General features: G+C 33.9%; 1 protein-coding gene across 1 annotated transcript in view; it reads right to left on the reverse strand.

Annotated features, from left to right (window-relative positions):
* The window catches only part of LOC117794006 (protein lozenge), a 34,907-nt gene extending 16,713 nt beyond the window's left edge, over window positions 1–18,194 (reverse strand). The window contains 4 exon segments of the mRNA XM_034634469.1: window positions 1,794–2,078; window positions 3,962–4,075; window positions 12,210–12,449; window positions 17,648–18,194. Coding sequence (XP_034490360.1) covers window positions 1,794–2,078; window positions 3,962–4,075; window positions 12,210–12,449; window positions 17,648–18,194 — 1,186 coding nt within the window.
* Window positions 18,195–18,539: the final 345 nt, after the last annotated feature.

Consider the following 18,539-nt stretch of genomic DNA (forward strand, 5'->3'; position numbering starts at 1 on the left):
ACTAAACAAAAAATTCCAAAACTCGAAGTCTCCACAAGTCTTATTTTTTTTTTTTTTTTTTTGATGGTTATACGAGTTAGCAAAGTTCGACTGTATTTACCAGAAATTCATTTTTCTTTGCTGCGGTTCGGATGTACAAAAGCAACTTAAGTGCAGATTCTATCAGTTTTGTTAAGATATCTCAAAATACAAAAAACATTTTCATGTTTCATATAGCGTCATAGTGGACCGATTTGAACCAACTTCGGTCAGAATAATCAAAACAAATTTAATTGCAGATTCTATCAATGTAGTTGAGATATTAAAAAAAAAAAAAATTTTTCTTGCTAAAAATTTATTTTCGACTGAGCGTCTCTATGGCAGCTATATGATATAGTGGACCGATTTGAACCAATTTTAGTCAGGATTTATAATATCAGTCCATATGCATATTGTGTCAGATTGGTTGCGAAGTTTTTCTAACTAAAACTTGATTTTCGACTGAGCGTCTCTACGGCAGCTATAGGTATGATATAGTGATCCGCTCCAGGAACCTTCATACCAACTTTGAAATCTCTAGCTCTAATAGTCTCTAAAATCGTCGCATTCAAACAGTCGGACGGATTGACAGAGAGACAGACAGGACTAAGTCGACTCGACATTTAAAGGGCTCCAAAATTTTTGAACGGTGTTTACAAAAGAAAAACATTATTAAATCTCAAGAGACTTGTTGTGTGTTAAACTACTTTAGAAAAAAACTATTTACCCTCGCCCCCCCTTCGCACAAAGCTGCCTACGGCCTTGTCCATAGCTTTTAACCAACTCTTGTAACATGACATCCACAATTTAAAAAAAAATTAATAAATAGGAAACGACGAGAGCCCAAATACGACACTCAATGTCAACGCAGATAAACTATTTTTAAGTTGCGCTGAAGAAAATAAATAAATTAGCGTTATTATGTCAAAAGATATTTAATAATTTTTAAAAATAAATCAAGACTCGAACTGAAACGGAGATTGAAGTGTCCCAACGCACAGTGGGTAAAACGGAGGATTTAGCGGTGCAAAACTAAAATTTTTCCTTTCTAAAACGTGGTAATATCTTGATCACATTTAGCTTAAAATTCATCAGAAATCTTTTGATTTGGACCAAATTTGGTAAGTAATAAGCGTTTAAAGTTCGCTTTTAAGTGATTTGACTTTTTAGGCAAGATGTCAGTATCTAGGCTCTCACTGTATTTGATGTGCAAAAGAGGCGTGGCAAAAAAAAAAGCTGGTAATGAAGAAGTATGTATGTGTATTTTCAAGAGGATAGTTGTAATTTCCGGTACATGGAAATTCTCCTTTCCGCCTTCCGATATTGCGTAATCTAAGTAATGTCTTCATTTTTTTTATTATTATTATTTATCAGACTGAAGAACCGACATAAAAAATTTTATTTTGTCATATAAAATTTGTAATAAATAAAATAAAAAATAAAAAAAAATGCTTCTAAAAATTCAAAACTACAAAAAAACAATTTTTCTTAAAAAAAAAAAAATAAATTCATTGTTGGGTTATTATTTCAGAAAAATGATCATTTAATTATTAATAATGCTCCGCTAGATACGCCGATTCGCCCACTGTTCAACGACGCAGTTCATTAACTTAATTAAAACGTTTAGGTCGACTGGTGCCAGTCAAGTCGGCAAAGCTTGAGTATTCTAATAAGTATACACACATCCAAAGGCACGCAAGCATTAATAGCTTTATTAAAAAGGAAAGGGAAAACGTACAGGTCTTTGGAGAGTAGATCAGTTTTTGAGAACTTACCTTGAATTTGGGGCGCATTAGGCTTATATACCTGGCAATCTGAATTTATTGTACTATTTGACGATGAGTAATTGCTACCCAGTTGCTGCGTACTTGTGGTTAACGCATTGCCCGCACTTACAGCCGACGCGGCAGCGGACGCAACAGCAGCCGCTGCTGTCGTGGCTGCAGCCACCTTCGCTGATCGTCGCAGTGTTTCCAATTCGTGAAAAGTTTTTGGAAAACCATCAATAAATGGCCGTTGCCCCAGACCCATCGCTCTAAACTGAGGACCACCAGGAGGACCTACAAAGAAATAAAAACAAATTGAGCCCTATGAAAATAATTGTGTAGAGTTAAAGACATCAAATCATACTACAAATGCTGCATAAGGAATATAAAAGATTCTTACTTAAATTAATAGATGGTGAATCTGACTTATTTGTGTTAAGCCAAGTTAATTTCTATGTTCCTTATAGACTTACTCGATACTTTATCCCACTTAATATACATGTATAAATACATGTTAAATACATGTTTGTACTAACTACCCTTTGGGCGATCCTTTGAAAATATTCTTTGCTAATTTCAAAAAAAATTGTCGAGTATATAACTCACAGTTCTTATTTCCTACCTTTTCCCAATTCTTTGAAACATGCTAATAATAATAATTTTTGAAAATGATTGATTTTTGTCGATGTAAAATAAATAAATATATTATGAATAATACATTTTTGTATTGAATGTTAGAATAACCTTGTCAAGATACTTATTGCTGGATACATTTACTTTAACACCATTTACAATTGTCAAATGTGCCGACAGTTTAATTTGTATTCATACATTATTGCTGATTTTCTTTCCACAAAACAGAATATAAAGCCCAGGAATACACTTCTTTGGATGCAGCGTCCTTTTATCAAATTACTCAAGCCTCCCCGTAACTGTCCATTGTTTCTGTCCATCGGTTATTAACGCATTCAAGCTACTACTAAATGTACATGTATACATATGTACTTATATGAGTACATACGCGAATGTGGATTAAGTATTGTAGTGAAGACATAAAAATGCGCTAACGAAACAATAAAAATTTTATACTCAGTAATATATATTGGGAAAGAGGGTATAATAACTTTGTGCAATGTTTGTTACAGGCATAGGGAAGCCTTTCTGACCCAAAAAAGTATATATTTATATATATTCTTAACAAGAGTCGATTTAGCAATGTCCTTGTTATCAGTCATTATAGTGATGGAAAATGTTAGCATAAAAATGTTTAAAAAGGAAATGGCAAGAAATATGTTTTATAAGCTAAATTTTAAATACGTTAAATACGTTTTTGGATTAATGGAAACATGGAGATATCTACACATATATTTACATATATATGTAAGGGTCTGGATGTAGGGTATTTAATAATCGACTAGAGCGCCCTTACCTGTTATTATAAAAATAAAGAGAAAAATAATAATTTATACATGTACTATACACACATATCTGCAGTCAATATGCATTGCATAAACTAAAAACTTAATACGCCTTTGTTGAAGAGGTAGCCGCTTTTGCAAAAAGGTTTTCTTTAAAAACCGCAAGATTTTCAGAAACTGAAGCAACTTAGGCCAGTTCGGTTCAGTTGAGTTGACTTAAGTTCAGTTCGTCTGTCCATCAGACAACCGGCTGCAGTTTTCGAACACCTTACCTTAAGGTTTTTAACGAAATGGCCAACGTCTGTCACACACAGAGAGCAGAGTAGAGCCGAGCAATTTTGAAGTCAATAGAACACAAAATATTTTGAAAGTATGTTGAGCACACACCTTCTGCCATGGGGATTATGAATGATTACCAGTGTTTGTGTGCAATTGACCGGAACGGCTTAGCTATTTTCATTAATTACACACTTATTTAATGCGGACTAAATGACGTACTCGTACACTGTCCCAGTCCCAGTCTCAGTCCCAGTCTCAGTCATAGTCTAATCTTGACTCCCTTCATGAAACCACATGGCGCAACGTTAATCCCAGTTGGTGTCGACGACGCGTCGTATTGTTTGCCGGCGGCGAGCTGTTCTTTATACACATAACATATTGTACCATACATATTTTTTGTAGTGCTAAAGTGCAGGGCGTTAATTGCAATAGGGATGGATAGTCATTATTTTTATTTTTGTTACTGTTGTTGTTACTTACTCGTCTTAGAGCGCGGTTCCCTTGGCCCATCCACAGTAACTTTGATGGCTTTGGCATAAGTAGCCACCTGTGGCGGACTTGTTGCAACGGTAATTGTAAGCGTGAAACTTTTCCCTGCAATAAGAACAGAAAAGGGCCCACGATGGGTATTAAAAGTCTTTCGCTGATTTATGCGACAACAAATTGGCTACCGAAACAATTTTCAGCTCCTCCCTACATGTCATAAAATGCCTCAAATGTATTATGAATTCCCTATCCTTACCTTAAGGCATTATGACTGCTTTACAAAGCTGCTTGCTTTGAGCGCAGTGCCGAATGCCAAACATAGATTTTTGTATTTAAGAAGAATTCATATGTATGTTAAATTTAATATCGTTCGTCACAAAATTGAATATCAGAAATTTTGGGGCTTAAAAATTCTCTTATCATTAGACTCCTACCTCGTAAAGAGGTTTTTTTTGTTTTTTGATAAAATAAAATATAACCAACAAGTTTGACTTATGTTGTAAATGTTGAATGTTATATGTCTTAATACAATTTTTTAAAATTAAGTTATACAGCGAGGGTATTTGTGGTTCAGCTCGCATTGGGATTAAGAAACACTTTACACTCTGTTATGTTTATGTGGTGCACTTTATTTGAACTCTTTGCATAAATTTTGTTGATCTTCTCTTGATGGTCGTCGCGTTCTGCCAGCAAGGACTTTACTGCCTTTATTTATAGCCGTAAAACTGTTAAAATGTTGAAGCCAGTGTTTTGGTTATAGTCGGGCAACATTGTGCTCTTTCAATGGGTTTGACCGTGTTTACACTATTATCAGTAAGGTTTGGGACTTCAAAGCTAACTTCCAATTAAATAATGAGCAGATATTAGTTGGTTGGTTCAACTAATACCGCGCTTGATAGGCTTATCGATAGACAGACCACATACAAAAATCGTACCTGTACCGGAGTTTGGCCAATATTTTGACTTATTTAAAGCATTTTTCTCGAAAAAAAAAAAAATTTTAATCTTTTTATTTGCAGTTGTAAAATAACTATTTTATAACTACATTCAGGATCATACATACAGTTAAAGTTAGTGATCATGACAATATTTATTTGTCAATCATTTTTATACAGAGGTGCCACAAAAATCTCTGGAGATTTAGACTCTAGCTGATTTGCAAATCTCTCAAATCAAACCGTAGGTGACATAGAATTTTTAAAGAGATTTCATTTTTCGGAGTATTTAGTCCGAGTCAACGCGCAAAACGAGAACGGCAACAAAGAGTTGTAACCGTTCACCCATAAAATTTACTAAAATGATTTGTTATTTTTGTCTTTGTTTATAAAGTTGATCCCCAAGTTTTAGTATTATATTTGATAAGTGGGAAAATAACAATATATTTGTGACTAATCGCTTGTAAATTACATACAAAAATGTAAGTTGTGTGACAACCCTGCTATCATGTCAGCTGCTTAGTCTCTTATTCGATTACTTGTGAATGTCAAATTGGTTTGTTTACATTTGTAAAGTGCTTAAGTGAAGAAAGATAATTCCAAAGATGCCTCTTGCAAGATTGCTGGCCATTGATTTCTTGCGGAGGGAACAGTTGGCCAAGGAAAGGATTGATCGCAGGTTTCTTCGAAGCGCATAGGATTCACTGGGGACTGCTGACAGCACGTATGCGTTATTATGTTGATTATGTACAAACAGAAAAATGATAGCCATTCTTATTTTGAACAGATTTCGATATAACTACCGTGTCGACAAGGATACATTTATGATGAATTTTAATTTAATCGAAGAAGACATGCCATCTCTTTGTCACTTTGTGTAAGCAACCCAGCTCTTCTTCTTACTGAAGACATTCAAACATCAACTTTGGTCAGGATATGTAAGACTAACTTAATTGCATATTTTATAAGTTTGGTCATGATATCTCATAAATCAAAAAAGTTGTTCATCCTAAGACTTGATTTTCGCCCGATCGGTCCTATAACAGCTATATGATATAGTGGTCCAATTTAAACCAACTACGGTAAGGATGTTTAAGACTAACTTAAATGTATATTCTATAAGTTTGGTTATGATATCTCATACAACAAAAATGTTTTTCATACTAAAACTTGATTTTCGACCGATTGTTCCTATGGGCACTATATGATATAGTGGTCCGATCGAAAAAAGAAACAAGCTTAATTTACCTGCAATCTAGAGGAAGTTTGGTGTCACTATCTTTAAATTGTTCCTTAAATTTGCATATGAAATTTTCTATATCGATTTTTAGGCGGTAAAGTATATTCTGCCTGTTACGCACATATTCTTTAAAAAAAAACTTAATAGACCCCTGTACTTTTTTTAAGTACGGGATCTAAAAAGCCAAGGTATTCGCATGCGACAAAAACAGTATTCGCTGTCACTGCGAACAGTTGAAGTACTGATTTTAGCGAAACCAGAGCGAATATTTTAGCGCAACTAAATTTAAAGTGTAATGCAATTATGCATCTTGATAATGCTTTGTATTTGATTCCAAAATATAAAGTAGTTTAATTTTTATTTAATATTATTCACTGCGGCAGTGTTAAGATAAAAATATAAAATTAAAAAAAATATATATAAATTAATAGAAAAAAAAAACAAGTGGAAAAGGCTCTAGTCGAGATCCCGAACATACGATACCCGTTGAAATACAATATATGTAAAGTACTTTAAAAAAACTACGTGTATTACTTTAAAAACATTAAATCGCCTGAACTGCCGTTTAACTTGTCCGATCTTGATGCGATTTAGTGGGATAATAGATAATATTACTACATAACATTAATTACTATATTACTGTATTATCTTAAAAACTGTGGGTATGGTGGTTTTTCGCGATTTGTGGCGGCGGGAGGGGGCGTGGCTTAAATTTGAAACAAACTTGCCGTGCGTGGGGTCTATAGAAATCTGTGTGCCAAATTCGGTATCTCTATCTCTTATAGTCTCTGTGATCTAGGCGCTCACACGGACGGACGGAAGGACGGACAGACACACATTGCTATATCGACTCCGCTGTTGATGCTAATCGAAAATATAATCACTTTATGGGGTCGGAGATGCCTCCTTCTCCCTGTTACATACATTCCAACGAACACAATATACCCTTTAACTTATTTTTCAGCACTGCGCAAAATGTAATTTTTATGTACAAAGAGCTAACCTTTTTTGCCCACAGTGCAGAACGCCAATTTTCGTTTTTTTTTTATATTAATTTATATTTTTATTTTAAATTTTGTATTAAACTTAATTATGTTCTTCACAAAATTGGGTATGGGTCTAGACTTCTACCTCGTGTAGAGGTTATTTTTTTGTGATATATATATAAGCCCTCTAAGCCCCAATCATCGAAATAATGAACAGATAAATAAGTCAAAATGAATTTGGACCTCTGAATTCAATAATGAGCCCCGAAACTGTGTAGAAGTTTTCGTTACATGTAAGGTGACAATATTTAAAAAAAAATTTCACAAAGTTATTTAGTGATAAAATGCTCAATTTTAATATTTTCACAAATATGCTATTTAATTTGGTTAGTCATGAAACCTACCTTTAAAAAAAAAAAAAAAAGAACAAGTAAAATTGATGGGTTATTTTTCGAGTTGTAGTAATTCAAAAAAACTGACATTTTAAAAGATGGAATTTAACGCACAAAAAATCGCATGACATGTGCAAGACAAAAATAAAAGTATCGGTTAAAGCTTCTGAGAGATTTTAAGCATTTGCAAATGATTAGATGGATTTGTAAGTAACAGTCAAAAAATATTTTTTTTTTAAAAAATGAATTACTTATTTAATAATTGTAATTAAGCGGATGAGTGTCTTGAGGCACTCTTAGGTATTGGAGGGTTAACTAGTTAAGTCATTAAAAGGCTTAGTTATTGTAGAGTTTATTATTATAACATACATACAATCCATATTGAAAGTCAACTTTTAATAAAACAGATAAAAATATAGAAATACTGGAAAAAGGGTTGAATTGTATGTAACAGGAAGAAGGAGGTATCTACGACCCTATAAAAAAAATATATTCTTGATCAGAATCAACAGCCGAGTCGATATAGCCAAGTCCGTCTGTCCGTCCGTCTGTGTGAGCGTCTAGATCCCAGAGACTATAAGAGCTAGAGCAACCAAATTTGGCTTTAAATTTTTGACACAGCTCCTTCCGTCCACGTAAATCGTGAAAAACACCACATCCAAAGGTTTTAAGATATAACGTCATTTTTTGTAATTAGCTGTATCCCGTATTATTATCTATCATCCAACTTCATCGCTCTTTCTCGTAATTATCGTTATCCCCTATTATAAACTATCATCCTAATCGCAACAAAATCAGTGCAAGAAAACCACTGTTTTCATTTTTTTAGTTTTAACAAACTAGTTTATAACTTAACCCTATACAGAAATAAAAATATTTATAATAATTATATTTATTTTTATTTATTACGTTATAAGCATCAATATTGACAAAAGATCTAAGGCAATTGTGAACAATTTATTTTCGATAATGAATATATGTACATATAATTTACTTATGTATTTAAATGTCTTTATATATTCAATACAAATACATACATGTACATAAGTATGCTCTTTAAATCGTGCTCATCAGTTAAAACATTTGTCCTCAAATTAAGTTATTCCATTATAGACCGACTCAGTTCCCTGTCATTTAGACATATTGGCGTGCTACGTGGTCGTAGACTTGACTTCAAATGTCTTCATTACTTCAAGCCAAGCTTGCGTTTGTAAGTTAAATCGATCGAAACAAGAAGGCAAATTAATCAAAGCGCTACACAAAAAAAAGAAAAAGACAGAAAACAGAAAACAGAAAACAAAAACAAAAAATGCCAAAAGTAGATACCAAAACTCTTTAAGACTCCCTAAGCATTTTGGTTTCTCTAATAACTCATCAGAATCGAGCCACATTTGTGGTATCTGAATTTTGTTAACGGGAATGAAAAAGGGTTACGTTAAGGAAAACTGGAGCACAATAATCTCAACCTATGTGCGTACAACACATAAATAAGAAAATAAGAGAATATGCGACTACCTTTTGTTGTTTTGATAAAATATCGTACCACATACGAGTACTAAAGAATAATGTAATTGATGATACATAAAAATAAAAATAATAAGCACCAATCTTACTTCAGTTCAGTTTCAATACCCTTTTTTCACGCATAGGCTGGACAAGCGAAACATAGGATGCAATCTTAATTAGTCATAAAGTTTAACCACATTTTAACAATGAACACTCACATAACGCATTATACTCATACCGAACTGGATCCAGACCCGGTTTCTGACTCTCGCAATCATAATCAGAGTAATTAATAGGAACAATCGATTTAAATTTAGGCTCAAATATCTAAAAGAATATCTATAATTGCATGCAAAGAAGCACAATATACTAAATAACGATCAAAAATGTTTGATTGAGACACCGAGTATGCTTGCATACTCAAGTTTACGATAGTGCATGTACATCTTCACGAAAAGTCACAAAAGTAAATTTTGTTCAACACATGGAAATATTCTACGCAATAGGTTATAGGCTCAACAGCTCTTATTTGAACAAAATAATTTTTCTACATAAAAATTTGTATATTATTGAAAATTTCGTTAAATTTAAGTGAAAATTATAACTAAATAAAACATTTATAAAATTTGTTTTTATCAAATATAGTATGTAGTGATGATGAAAAAGATGAAAAAGTTTGCGTGTCGGGCTAGGGCTCTATATTCGGTCTCGGGATTGGGCTGGCCCGGGCCTCAAAAAGTTGGACCGTGGATTCCCTACAAATTTGTATATAATGCATAAATAGCATTTAACGATTTTAGTATTATTTTCTTTAACTGGCAATGCGAATTTTACAATGACACAATCTTATCTGTGCAATATTTCCTTCATTAATATATTCTAATACTTCACTCATACTATTCTACAGATATCTGCCAATCTGAACAAAGCATAATTAAAGTCAGAAGTATACAATCAATTAGTCAGCTCATTATCTACATAGCTAACTTACTTTATCCCATCCCTTATATCAACATGAATTTCATGTTTAATATTATTTTGGAGTTGATGTGTATGTATATTATGTTCATGTACATGTATATTGAGGCAGAATTTTAAGCAACTTATAAATAGCAACGGCGCGCCGTGGCGCGTGCTACTTATTATGGTTAGCCTTTCTTTTAATCCTTTTGCTTGATGATGATAAAGTCAGGTCCTTTGATATGATTAGTATATTTGACATTGGTAATAAAGAAAGTGATAACAGTGCAGACTCCGAAATTGTTTATCCTAAACAGTGGACATTGGCATACGGCATTTGTCAGGCGACCCTCCCACAAATTTGAAAAGGGGGCAAATTAAATTTTTATTTTTTGCTCCTTTGTTTTGTTTAAATACATATAATGCTTGTTTGTTTTCATTTTTTTCGCTTGATTGTCAGAATGAGTTTTGTCATTTAATCAGAAATCGCCGCATGATGTCCCGGTTGACGAATTACAAAGCTTTGCTAAAGAGCGGAAGGGAAATGGGGTAAGTCTGTGAGCGGGGCGTATTAAATGTGCCGCACTGAGGCTGTTTTTGACAATTTGGTCAGCGCTTATGCTTTTACATCATTAGCTTGTTATTTGCATGCCTGGCGATTGAAGCTGCTGCTGCCAATGCTGCCGGGTCAGTAATTATTTGCTAGCCGTTGCGGCACGAGTCGCCAATTTGTAGGTCGACAGGCCGACAACAGTTGCAGCTAATTAGCCAACTGCTGCTGCTGCTGCAATTTCTACGCGACACGAGCGGAGTACAGACAAGCCCATGCCCATTGGCATGCTTATGCACATATTCCATATTAATGGTAGGCTCAAATCGATTATGCCATTGGCTGAGGAGAGAGAGAGAGAGAGCCTTGCGTGACACACACTCGCAGCCCACAATATGCTGATATTTTATGTCTTATGGGCTTAAACATATACAGCACGCTTTGAAAAGCCGACTTCACTTTGGGTTAATTCGCGGGCTACCGGACCGACGGTATGTCGTTGCCTTTGTCTTTGCCTTTATCTTTGCCTTTGTCTTGGCGTTTGCCGTATTGCGTGTTGGGCACGGGGCCAATACCAATGCTTAATGTGACGACTGTTCAACATTGATCCTTGATGCAAGTTTGGTTCATGGACAATGGTCCACAACGTGTCCATAGTACAGTGAACAATATTGGTCTTAACGTAAACAAAAGTGTGCATCGATTTGTATGGGCCCAAAAATATTAATAAATGGTAACCCAAATTCGTAATCTGCAGTCAATTTATAAATGTTTTCAACAAGAAACCATAGTTCTAAAATCAATTCCTGGTTAAGTTGAAAAATTAATTTTTTTGAAATGCTTAACATGTTATCATAAGCATATATTCAGTGTTTTTATTTTGATGGGTATTAAAACCCTTGTCAGGATCAGGATTTTTAAAATTTCATAGAATCAAAGAACCAATTGTCCTTGAAACATAAATTTCGTCCGTGCAAGAACTAAAAACACAATATTTGCCCCCGCAAATCGAAAAGGAATTTATTACAAAATAAATTATAATAGTAGAGCTTTGAGTTTTGGCTCATAAAAAAGATATTTTTATACAGCGTATTTGATAAACTTAATGGAGACCTTCTACTTTTTAGGAACAGGGTCTAGTAAAGTTAAAAAACAATTTCTTTACAACTAAATGATTGTGTCAAACTGTAACACAAGCGAAATTTTAGTTTTGATTTTTGTGTTAATAATATTCTGTTTTATATTGAATAAAAATTATATATTCATATCTTGTATACTCTTAATGTGAGAGTTATGACAGTCTTGAAGTAGTCATTACTTGACTTCTTACTGAAATAATAAGCAGCACCTGTTTAAAAGTCTGAAAATTACAATTAATTTTGATAAGGGCCCTGTTAAGACCAGAAACGAAACAAACCGTTTTACATAAATCAGCTAGTTCGGTTTGGAGAATTAAGACTTTTTAATTTCGGTGTAAGGATAAAGTTTTGTTTCTAATAAGAGTTTAGTTATATTGTAATTAACAATTTTTAATTGGTAATGCCGGTTAAAGGTTTTTATTACGGTTTGAATCCCCATTTTGTATTAGTTTTGATAAACATTGCGAATATAAGACAAACTCCTGACAGCCGGAACTAAACAGAAAACATGTTTTGGTGTTGAGAGTTACTCACCTCTTCCGCTTCGTCCCACGAAACGCAGATCATTAAACTTGGCAACACCATTCTTCATCTGAGCCGTGTAGTTCCGCAATTCGGCGCAGCAGTTCTCATCGTTTCCCGCCCTTATCGTCACATACGTGCCATCGCCGACGTCCGCCAGGGCGACCACTTTGAAGGCCAACGGTAGCGTCTTGTTAGAACGCCAGTGGGTGGGCAGAGCGGAGCAGAGAAAATACGGATTACTTGTTCGAACTGTAATTCAAAAGATAAAGTGAAATTCAAGCACAATCAGTTTAAGCATTAATAATTTGCTATGCTTAATATCGTTAATAATTAATAGTTATTATGTTGACATTATTTGATAGTCAATCATCGCATCTGCATCCATATCTGCCACATCCTCCAGTAACAGCTCATTACATTTTATTTGATGCCCTACGTAATTAATTTGACAGTGAGTCTTTGACTCGCTGTTCGACAGCAGGTGATGTTTGACAGTTCGCCCATTCCTAGAATCCAGGATAGACTGAATAATTCATATTAAAGGTAGCAACAGCAGTTGTCAATTGAAAGGGTTATTTTTTAAAGTAAGAGCTTGAAAAAAACAAGCCTTGCTTGAAACAAGCTTTAGTTGTTGTATAAATTTGAAAGTCGTAGACTTGGACTAAGGCAATCTGTATGTATCAATTTTTGTAATCAATTTATAAATTTGTTGGATTGTATAATTTATGAAATAATGGCTGGTTAAATTTCATGAATTACAATCAGACTTCCTACTTTTGCGTAGTTTACAAGCCAAAGTTTTATGAATTGGGCTAAGACTTGGTTTAGTACCCACATTCAGACATTACGTCCTTTGTCTGTTAATAAAGAAAATTCACTCGGCGGAAAGAAATCTTTCTCAAACAAAGAGGACATTGACAAATCTATTTATTCTATTTAGGGCAAATATAAAAATGTAGGATCGTCAAATAAAGGGAATTTTCCTAAAACAATACAATGAGTTGGAATGCCCACTTTTGGAAAGTTGCCACTCCGCTTCTTCTTTCCATATTTCTCAAAAAATATAGATTATTTCACTCACAGATAATTAGATACATTTAATTTAGCTTCGGAATGCTGCTATGCTTGAAAATGAGTTTAAGACCAATTAGATTGCTTGATTGCCAATTAAAAAGATTCAACACAATTTGCATTTTACGTACAACCTTTATGTATTGATTTTACATACCAATATGGGACATGACTCTCCCAAAATCAGTGAGACACTTATCTATTAATTTTTGGCATCGATCTATAAAAAAAGTTTTATACAAATTTAACGACTAGTGCTATAATTTATAAGCATCGCTTGTAGAAAAAGAATTCACAAAAATGAACCCATTTGGGTGGTTGTATAGATTATAATAAGATCAAAATCCATTAACCAAAGCCCGCCTGGTCCATTTAGTTATCTCTTAACGCTGTTAAATTTGATGAATTTTTAATCTTAAATAACATATAATTCTTTCGAGTGGAAAGGTCGTTCATTCGATATTCTTGGAAATCTGAACACAATCATGTCACTCATTTACAGTTCAAAAGGATGCTGAAATTTCATAACTCGATCACTGCGGCAGTTCGCGTTAGTTACGAAAGCATCACGAAGGGTGCGAAAGGCGAGTAACAATATATACAGCTAAGTTGGAAAATTTGCTACGACTGTCCGATCAGATCGAGTTATATACCGGTTTAGTCTTAACTTACATAATGGCATACTAAAACTTTTTCTAACCAACCTGGGTCATGAGATACGGTGGTGTAAGTGGGAGGGGAAAAATTTAAATGATTGCAGCTAATGGGGCCGTTGGGGCCTTTTGGTAAAATTTTTATTTTTTAAAAATTCTACCTAAAATTACGCGTCGATTTATAAAAAAAAAGCGAAAATTGGCATTCGGCACTGCGCAAAAAGTAATTTTTATGTACAATGAGGCTCACCCTTTTTGCTCACAGTGCACAATGCCAATTTTCGCTTTTATTTTTATTAATTTATTTTTTTATTTAAAATTCTTAGATTAAACTGAATTTTGTTCATCACAAAATTAGATATCAGAAATTTTGGGCTAGAAATTGCTTTCGTCACTAGACTTTCACCTCGTGTAGAGGTTTTTTTTTGTGGGATATTTGGATTCGTCAATTTGCTGAGATTTCATAAACAACTTCGATGGTTCATTCATGTGCAAGTGGTTGTAGATATCAACAGAAAATTCTTTAAGTGAGGATCAGAAGTAGTAGAAGAAACGCATCGTCGCAAGACTCGTGCTTCGATATCAATAACAATTATTGCTATCATTTTACTTTCATCGATGGCATTATCGAATAACATCGACAACCAGAAGAAGCCCCACATGTGTTGAGTGTACACTGATACCCATTCTCGGCAATTGACACGCGTTGATATTTCAATCTGACCCCCAACCGAATATGTAAAGGTATCCCAAATCTCAAAGACTTTAGTTAAATGAGATCAGCTTCGTTTTAAAGGAATGTTTTATACTTTATACATTTTGTATAAAGCATTCAATTTTAAATATCGCACATGATGGATATGATTTATGTGCAATGTTCAGGACTGATTAAAATTTTTGCTCCTTCAAAAGAAAAAAAAATTAATGCAATTTTTTTTATTTTATTAGAAGGTGAAAATCATGATAATATGCCTTAAAAAATTAAAATTAATTCAATAATGCAATCATTGATTAAAAACAAGTGGGCGTATACCCTGTGCCCAGGTACTCTGTACTAAAAGTTGATTTTCGACCGATTGTTTCTATGTCAGCTCAATGGGCTCAGGGTATAAAAAAGGGAAAGTTGGACTATACTTGCGTGGACCAAAATATGACTGGGGCTCTAGTTGACACCACTACTTAAAAAACTTGTATGTAAAGGAACTTCTTTTGATTTCTTAAAATCTAGTATTTATTTAAAAGGTTATTTCCAGAGGTCAACTTGAATTTTAAAGCATTGCACTATGGCTCATTTCAGGAATTTAGTTGTCAAAAATCTGTAACTTTTAGACCCGTTGAGATATCGGTGTGAAATTTTAAATATATATTCTTAACACTTCATTGATAAAAGAAGGCGTGGCACGAGAAAAAGCCTAAGTAAACGCCTTAAATTATATTATATGATTTCATAAATGCATTTATGCTAAGTACTTTAAAATTATCTTTTTTCACGTTACCAGACTTAATTCATCAATACGCAAAGTATTTCAAAAGAGAAAATTAGAACAGGTTAAATATGTTCAGTTTCGATAAATCTGTCGAAAGTGAAAACCGGCACAGGCCCGTAAATAATTAATTATAAAGTTATTTTATTCATGGAAAAGTCAAAATTACAACATGATTTTTATTTTGAGCAAACATAATCAATATTTGTGAAGTAAAAATAAGACTCAAGAAATAATCATTATTATATGAGTTTCATCTTTCTTGCTCAAAAATAATGATTTTTTTTCTGGCTATAAAGAAGAACTAAAAATTAATAATTATATTGTAACGAAATCAATAAAAATAAAATTTTTCTTTATATTGTAATTTTCATAATAAGACTTATAATGATTATAATCGGGTTACAGTCCGTGATTTTTTGACTTAAAATTTCAGCTTAAATTCGGAAGAAAAATTTATAATTTTTTTTGCTTTTCCGATATTTCTATTATTGCAATAAATAACATAGTAAACATTAAAATCTGCGATGAGTCAGTTGATATCTTATAACCATATCAGCAAACCTGTCCGATGTGAAGAGAAAAAATTTAAAAATATAAAGAAGACGGCAAAAGCATGTTGTAATAAGGCATAATTTAAGTACTGCAACATAAGTGATGCTATAATATAATATGTCACTTCCCAAGCAATCACTTGGGAAAAAAAAAAAAATTTCGTCAAAAAAAATATAATACTATTTTTTAATCAAATGTGGGAAATATTTTCTTTACCAACCCTATTAAAGAACACGTATGTAAATATATAGTATTACAAAAAAAAATCAGGTTATACCCTTTCCTTAAAGAATAAGTAAAAAGGTATATTGTATGCATTGAAATATATGTAAAAGAGAGAAGACATTTCCGACAAAATAAAGCATATGTATTCTTGATCAGCATCAGCAATCGATAGAGCAGATCAAGTTTGTTTAAATTTTTTGTCATGCCCCCCTCTGCCCCCACAAATCGCATAGAGCCAGCACACTCACAATTTTAAAGATGGTCCTTTTTATCTATTGTACTTAATCGTAACAAGATTAAATATAAGATTTAAAATAGTTGATTTAAGATTTTTCGAGCATGTTCTGTAAGTATTCGCTGTAAAAAACAGTTCCGAACCTAAGCTCCGAACTTATGTATACGAGGGCGGTCCCAAAAGTAGCCAACCTAAAAACTAAAACAAAAACTTAAATTTTAGATTTTGTTTTAAATAATATTTTACGTCCTTCCCTTTTAAGTCAATTCAATTTTTTCAGCGATGTTCAATCGCCTCAATACTATTTTTATAAGAAGAATAACAAGAATTTTTATAGCAAAAAAAGGCTTTAACTTCTGACACCACCTCTTCATTGTTGCCAATTCTTTTCCAATGGTGAAATTTATTCATATTTAAAAATAGAGTTGGATTACTAGATTACTTTACTGTTGTAATCTAACGGGCAGTGTCCCCTAGAGTGGAATCCAGCTCGGCCCTTATTTAGTTTGGACCAAGACCTTGCAAATAAAAGTATTGTATTAAATGACAAATTTTGTCCATGTCTTAATGTTCTCTAAAAGCGCTTTTTATTAATAGCTACCAAAAATAAACTACACAATGTATTGGCATCAATCGTTGAATATAAACTTTCAAAATACGGTACTTCCTTTTTTTATTATACCCGTTACTTAAAAAATAAGTAAAAGGGTATATTGTGTTCGTTGGAATGTATGTGTGAGCGCCTAGATTTTAGAGACTGTAAGAGATACAGATACCAAACTTTCACACGCAGATTTATATAGACCATTCATATATTCACGCATATCGCGAAAAACAACCACACCCACAGTTTTTAGGATTATACGTTTTTTTTATGGTAATTAACGTTATCTATTAGAATTATCTCTTGTCCCACTGAATCGCATCAAGATCGGACAAGTTGAACGGCAGTTATGGCGATTTAATGTTTTCAAAGTAAAACAAGTAATTTTTTTAAAGTACTTTTCGGAATCTCGACTAGAGCCTTTCCCACTTGTTTTTTTCTTTTACATTTAGCAACACTAATACATTAGGTCTGAGACTTCTGTGACAGTCCTCGTATATAGTACTCTTTTTCCAATACTATTTTCTATAAATCTACAGTTTTACTTGACTCTAGATGCTTTGTTCTTCCATAAAGGTTGTTGTTAATTGGTTAAAAAATTTGTTTTGCTTACTCCTTACCCAATTCTCCAGGATGTTCCTGTTGCCTTTCCAACACAAACCTTTCCATCCACAACAGATCCTGATGAACAGCATTATTGTTATTGTTGTTGTTATGGGAGTTGTTGTTGTTGTTGTTGTTGTTAATAACACTATTAGTGCTATTTTTATTGCTACCACTATGTGTACTATTGGCGGTGCCATTGCTGGCGCCACCTGTTGGTGAGCTGCTGCCAACACTGGCGCTACTCAAAGGCAGCACCTCGCACATGACTGCAGCCGCTGTTACAGCCGAGTTAGCGCTTTTGTAATCAGCCGGCGTTGACCAGCCTGTTCCTGTTGGCGATACCGAGGATGTGACCATGCTGCGAAGACTTCCACTTCCGTTGACACCGTTGACGCCGCTGTTGCCTGTCAGACGGCCGGCAATGCTGACGCTGACGGGGGCCACTGCTAATACGGCTGATGTTCCGGCTGCTGTCGAGCCCGTATATAAAGTCCTATTGCTGATGATGGCAACTGCTGATGTTGCGGTCGCGGCTGTTTCGCTGGATAAATGCAAATGCATTCGACAAACGCGTCGCTCTAAATCTAATTCAATATTGTGAGGCGCCAATTTGACGATTTTGATGTTGCACTTTGTGCGGGTGTCGCTTCTGTTGCTGATGTTCAGTTTCAGATCAGAGATTTTGTTTCACGTTCTGTTGCTGTTGTTGTTATCACTTTCGCCAACTATTCGTATGCCCAAGTTGTATGCTTGGCATCTAAACACATGCATTAGCACACACACAATCACACACGCTGATCATCAAAAACAGAAAAAAATAACAATTTGTAGTCGTTGCCGATTTTCAGGCGTTGCAACTGAAGCAGCAGCATTTGTAATTGTATTTGTTGTAACTATTTTTTATTC

Source organism: Drosophila innubila, chromosome X, assembly GCF_004354385.1.
Source record: "Drosophila innubila isolate TH190305 chromosome X, UK_Dinn_1.0, whole genome shotgun sequence".
Classification (NCBI taxonomy): domain Eukaryota; kingdom Metazoa; phylum Arthropoda; class Insecta; order Diptera; family Drosophilidae; genus Drosophila; species Drosophila innubila.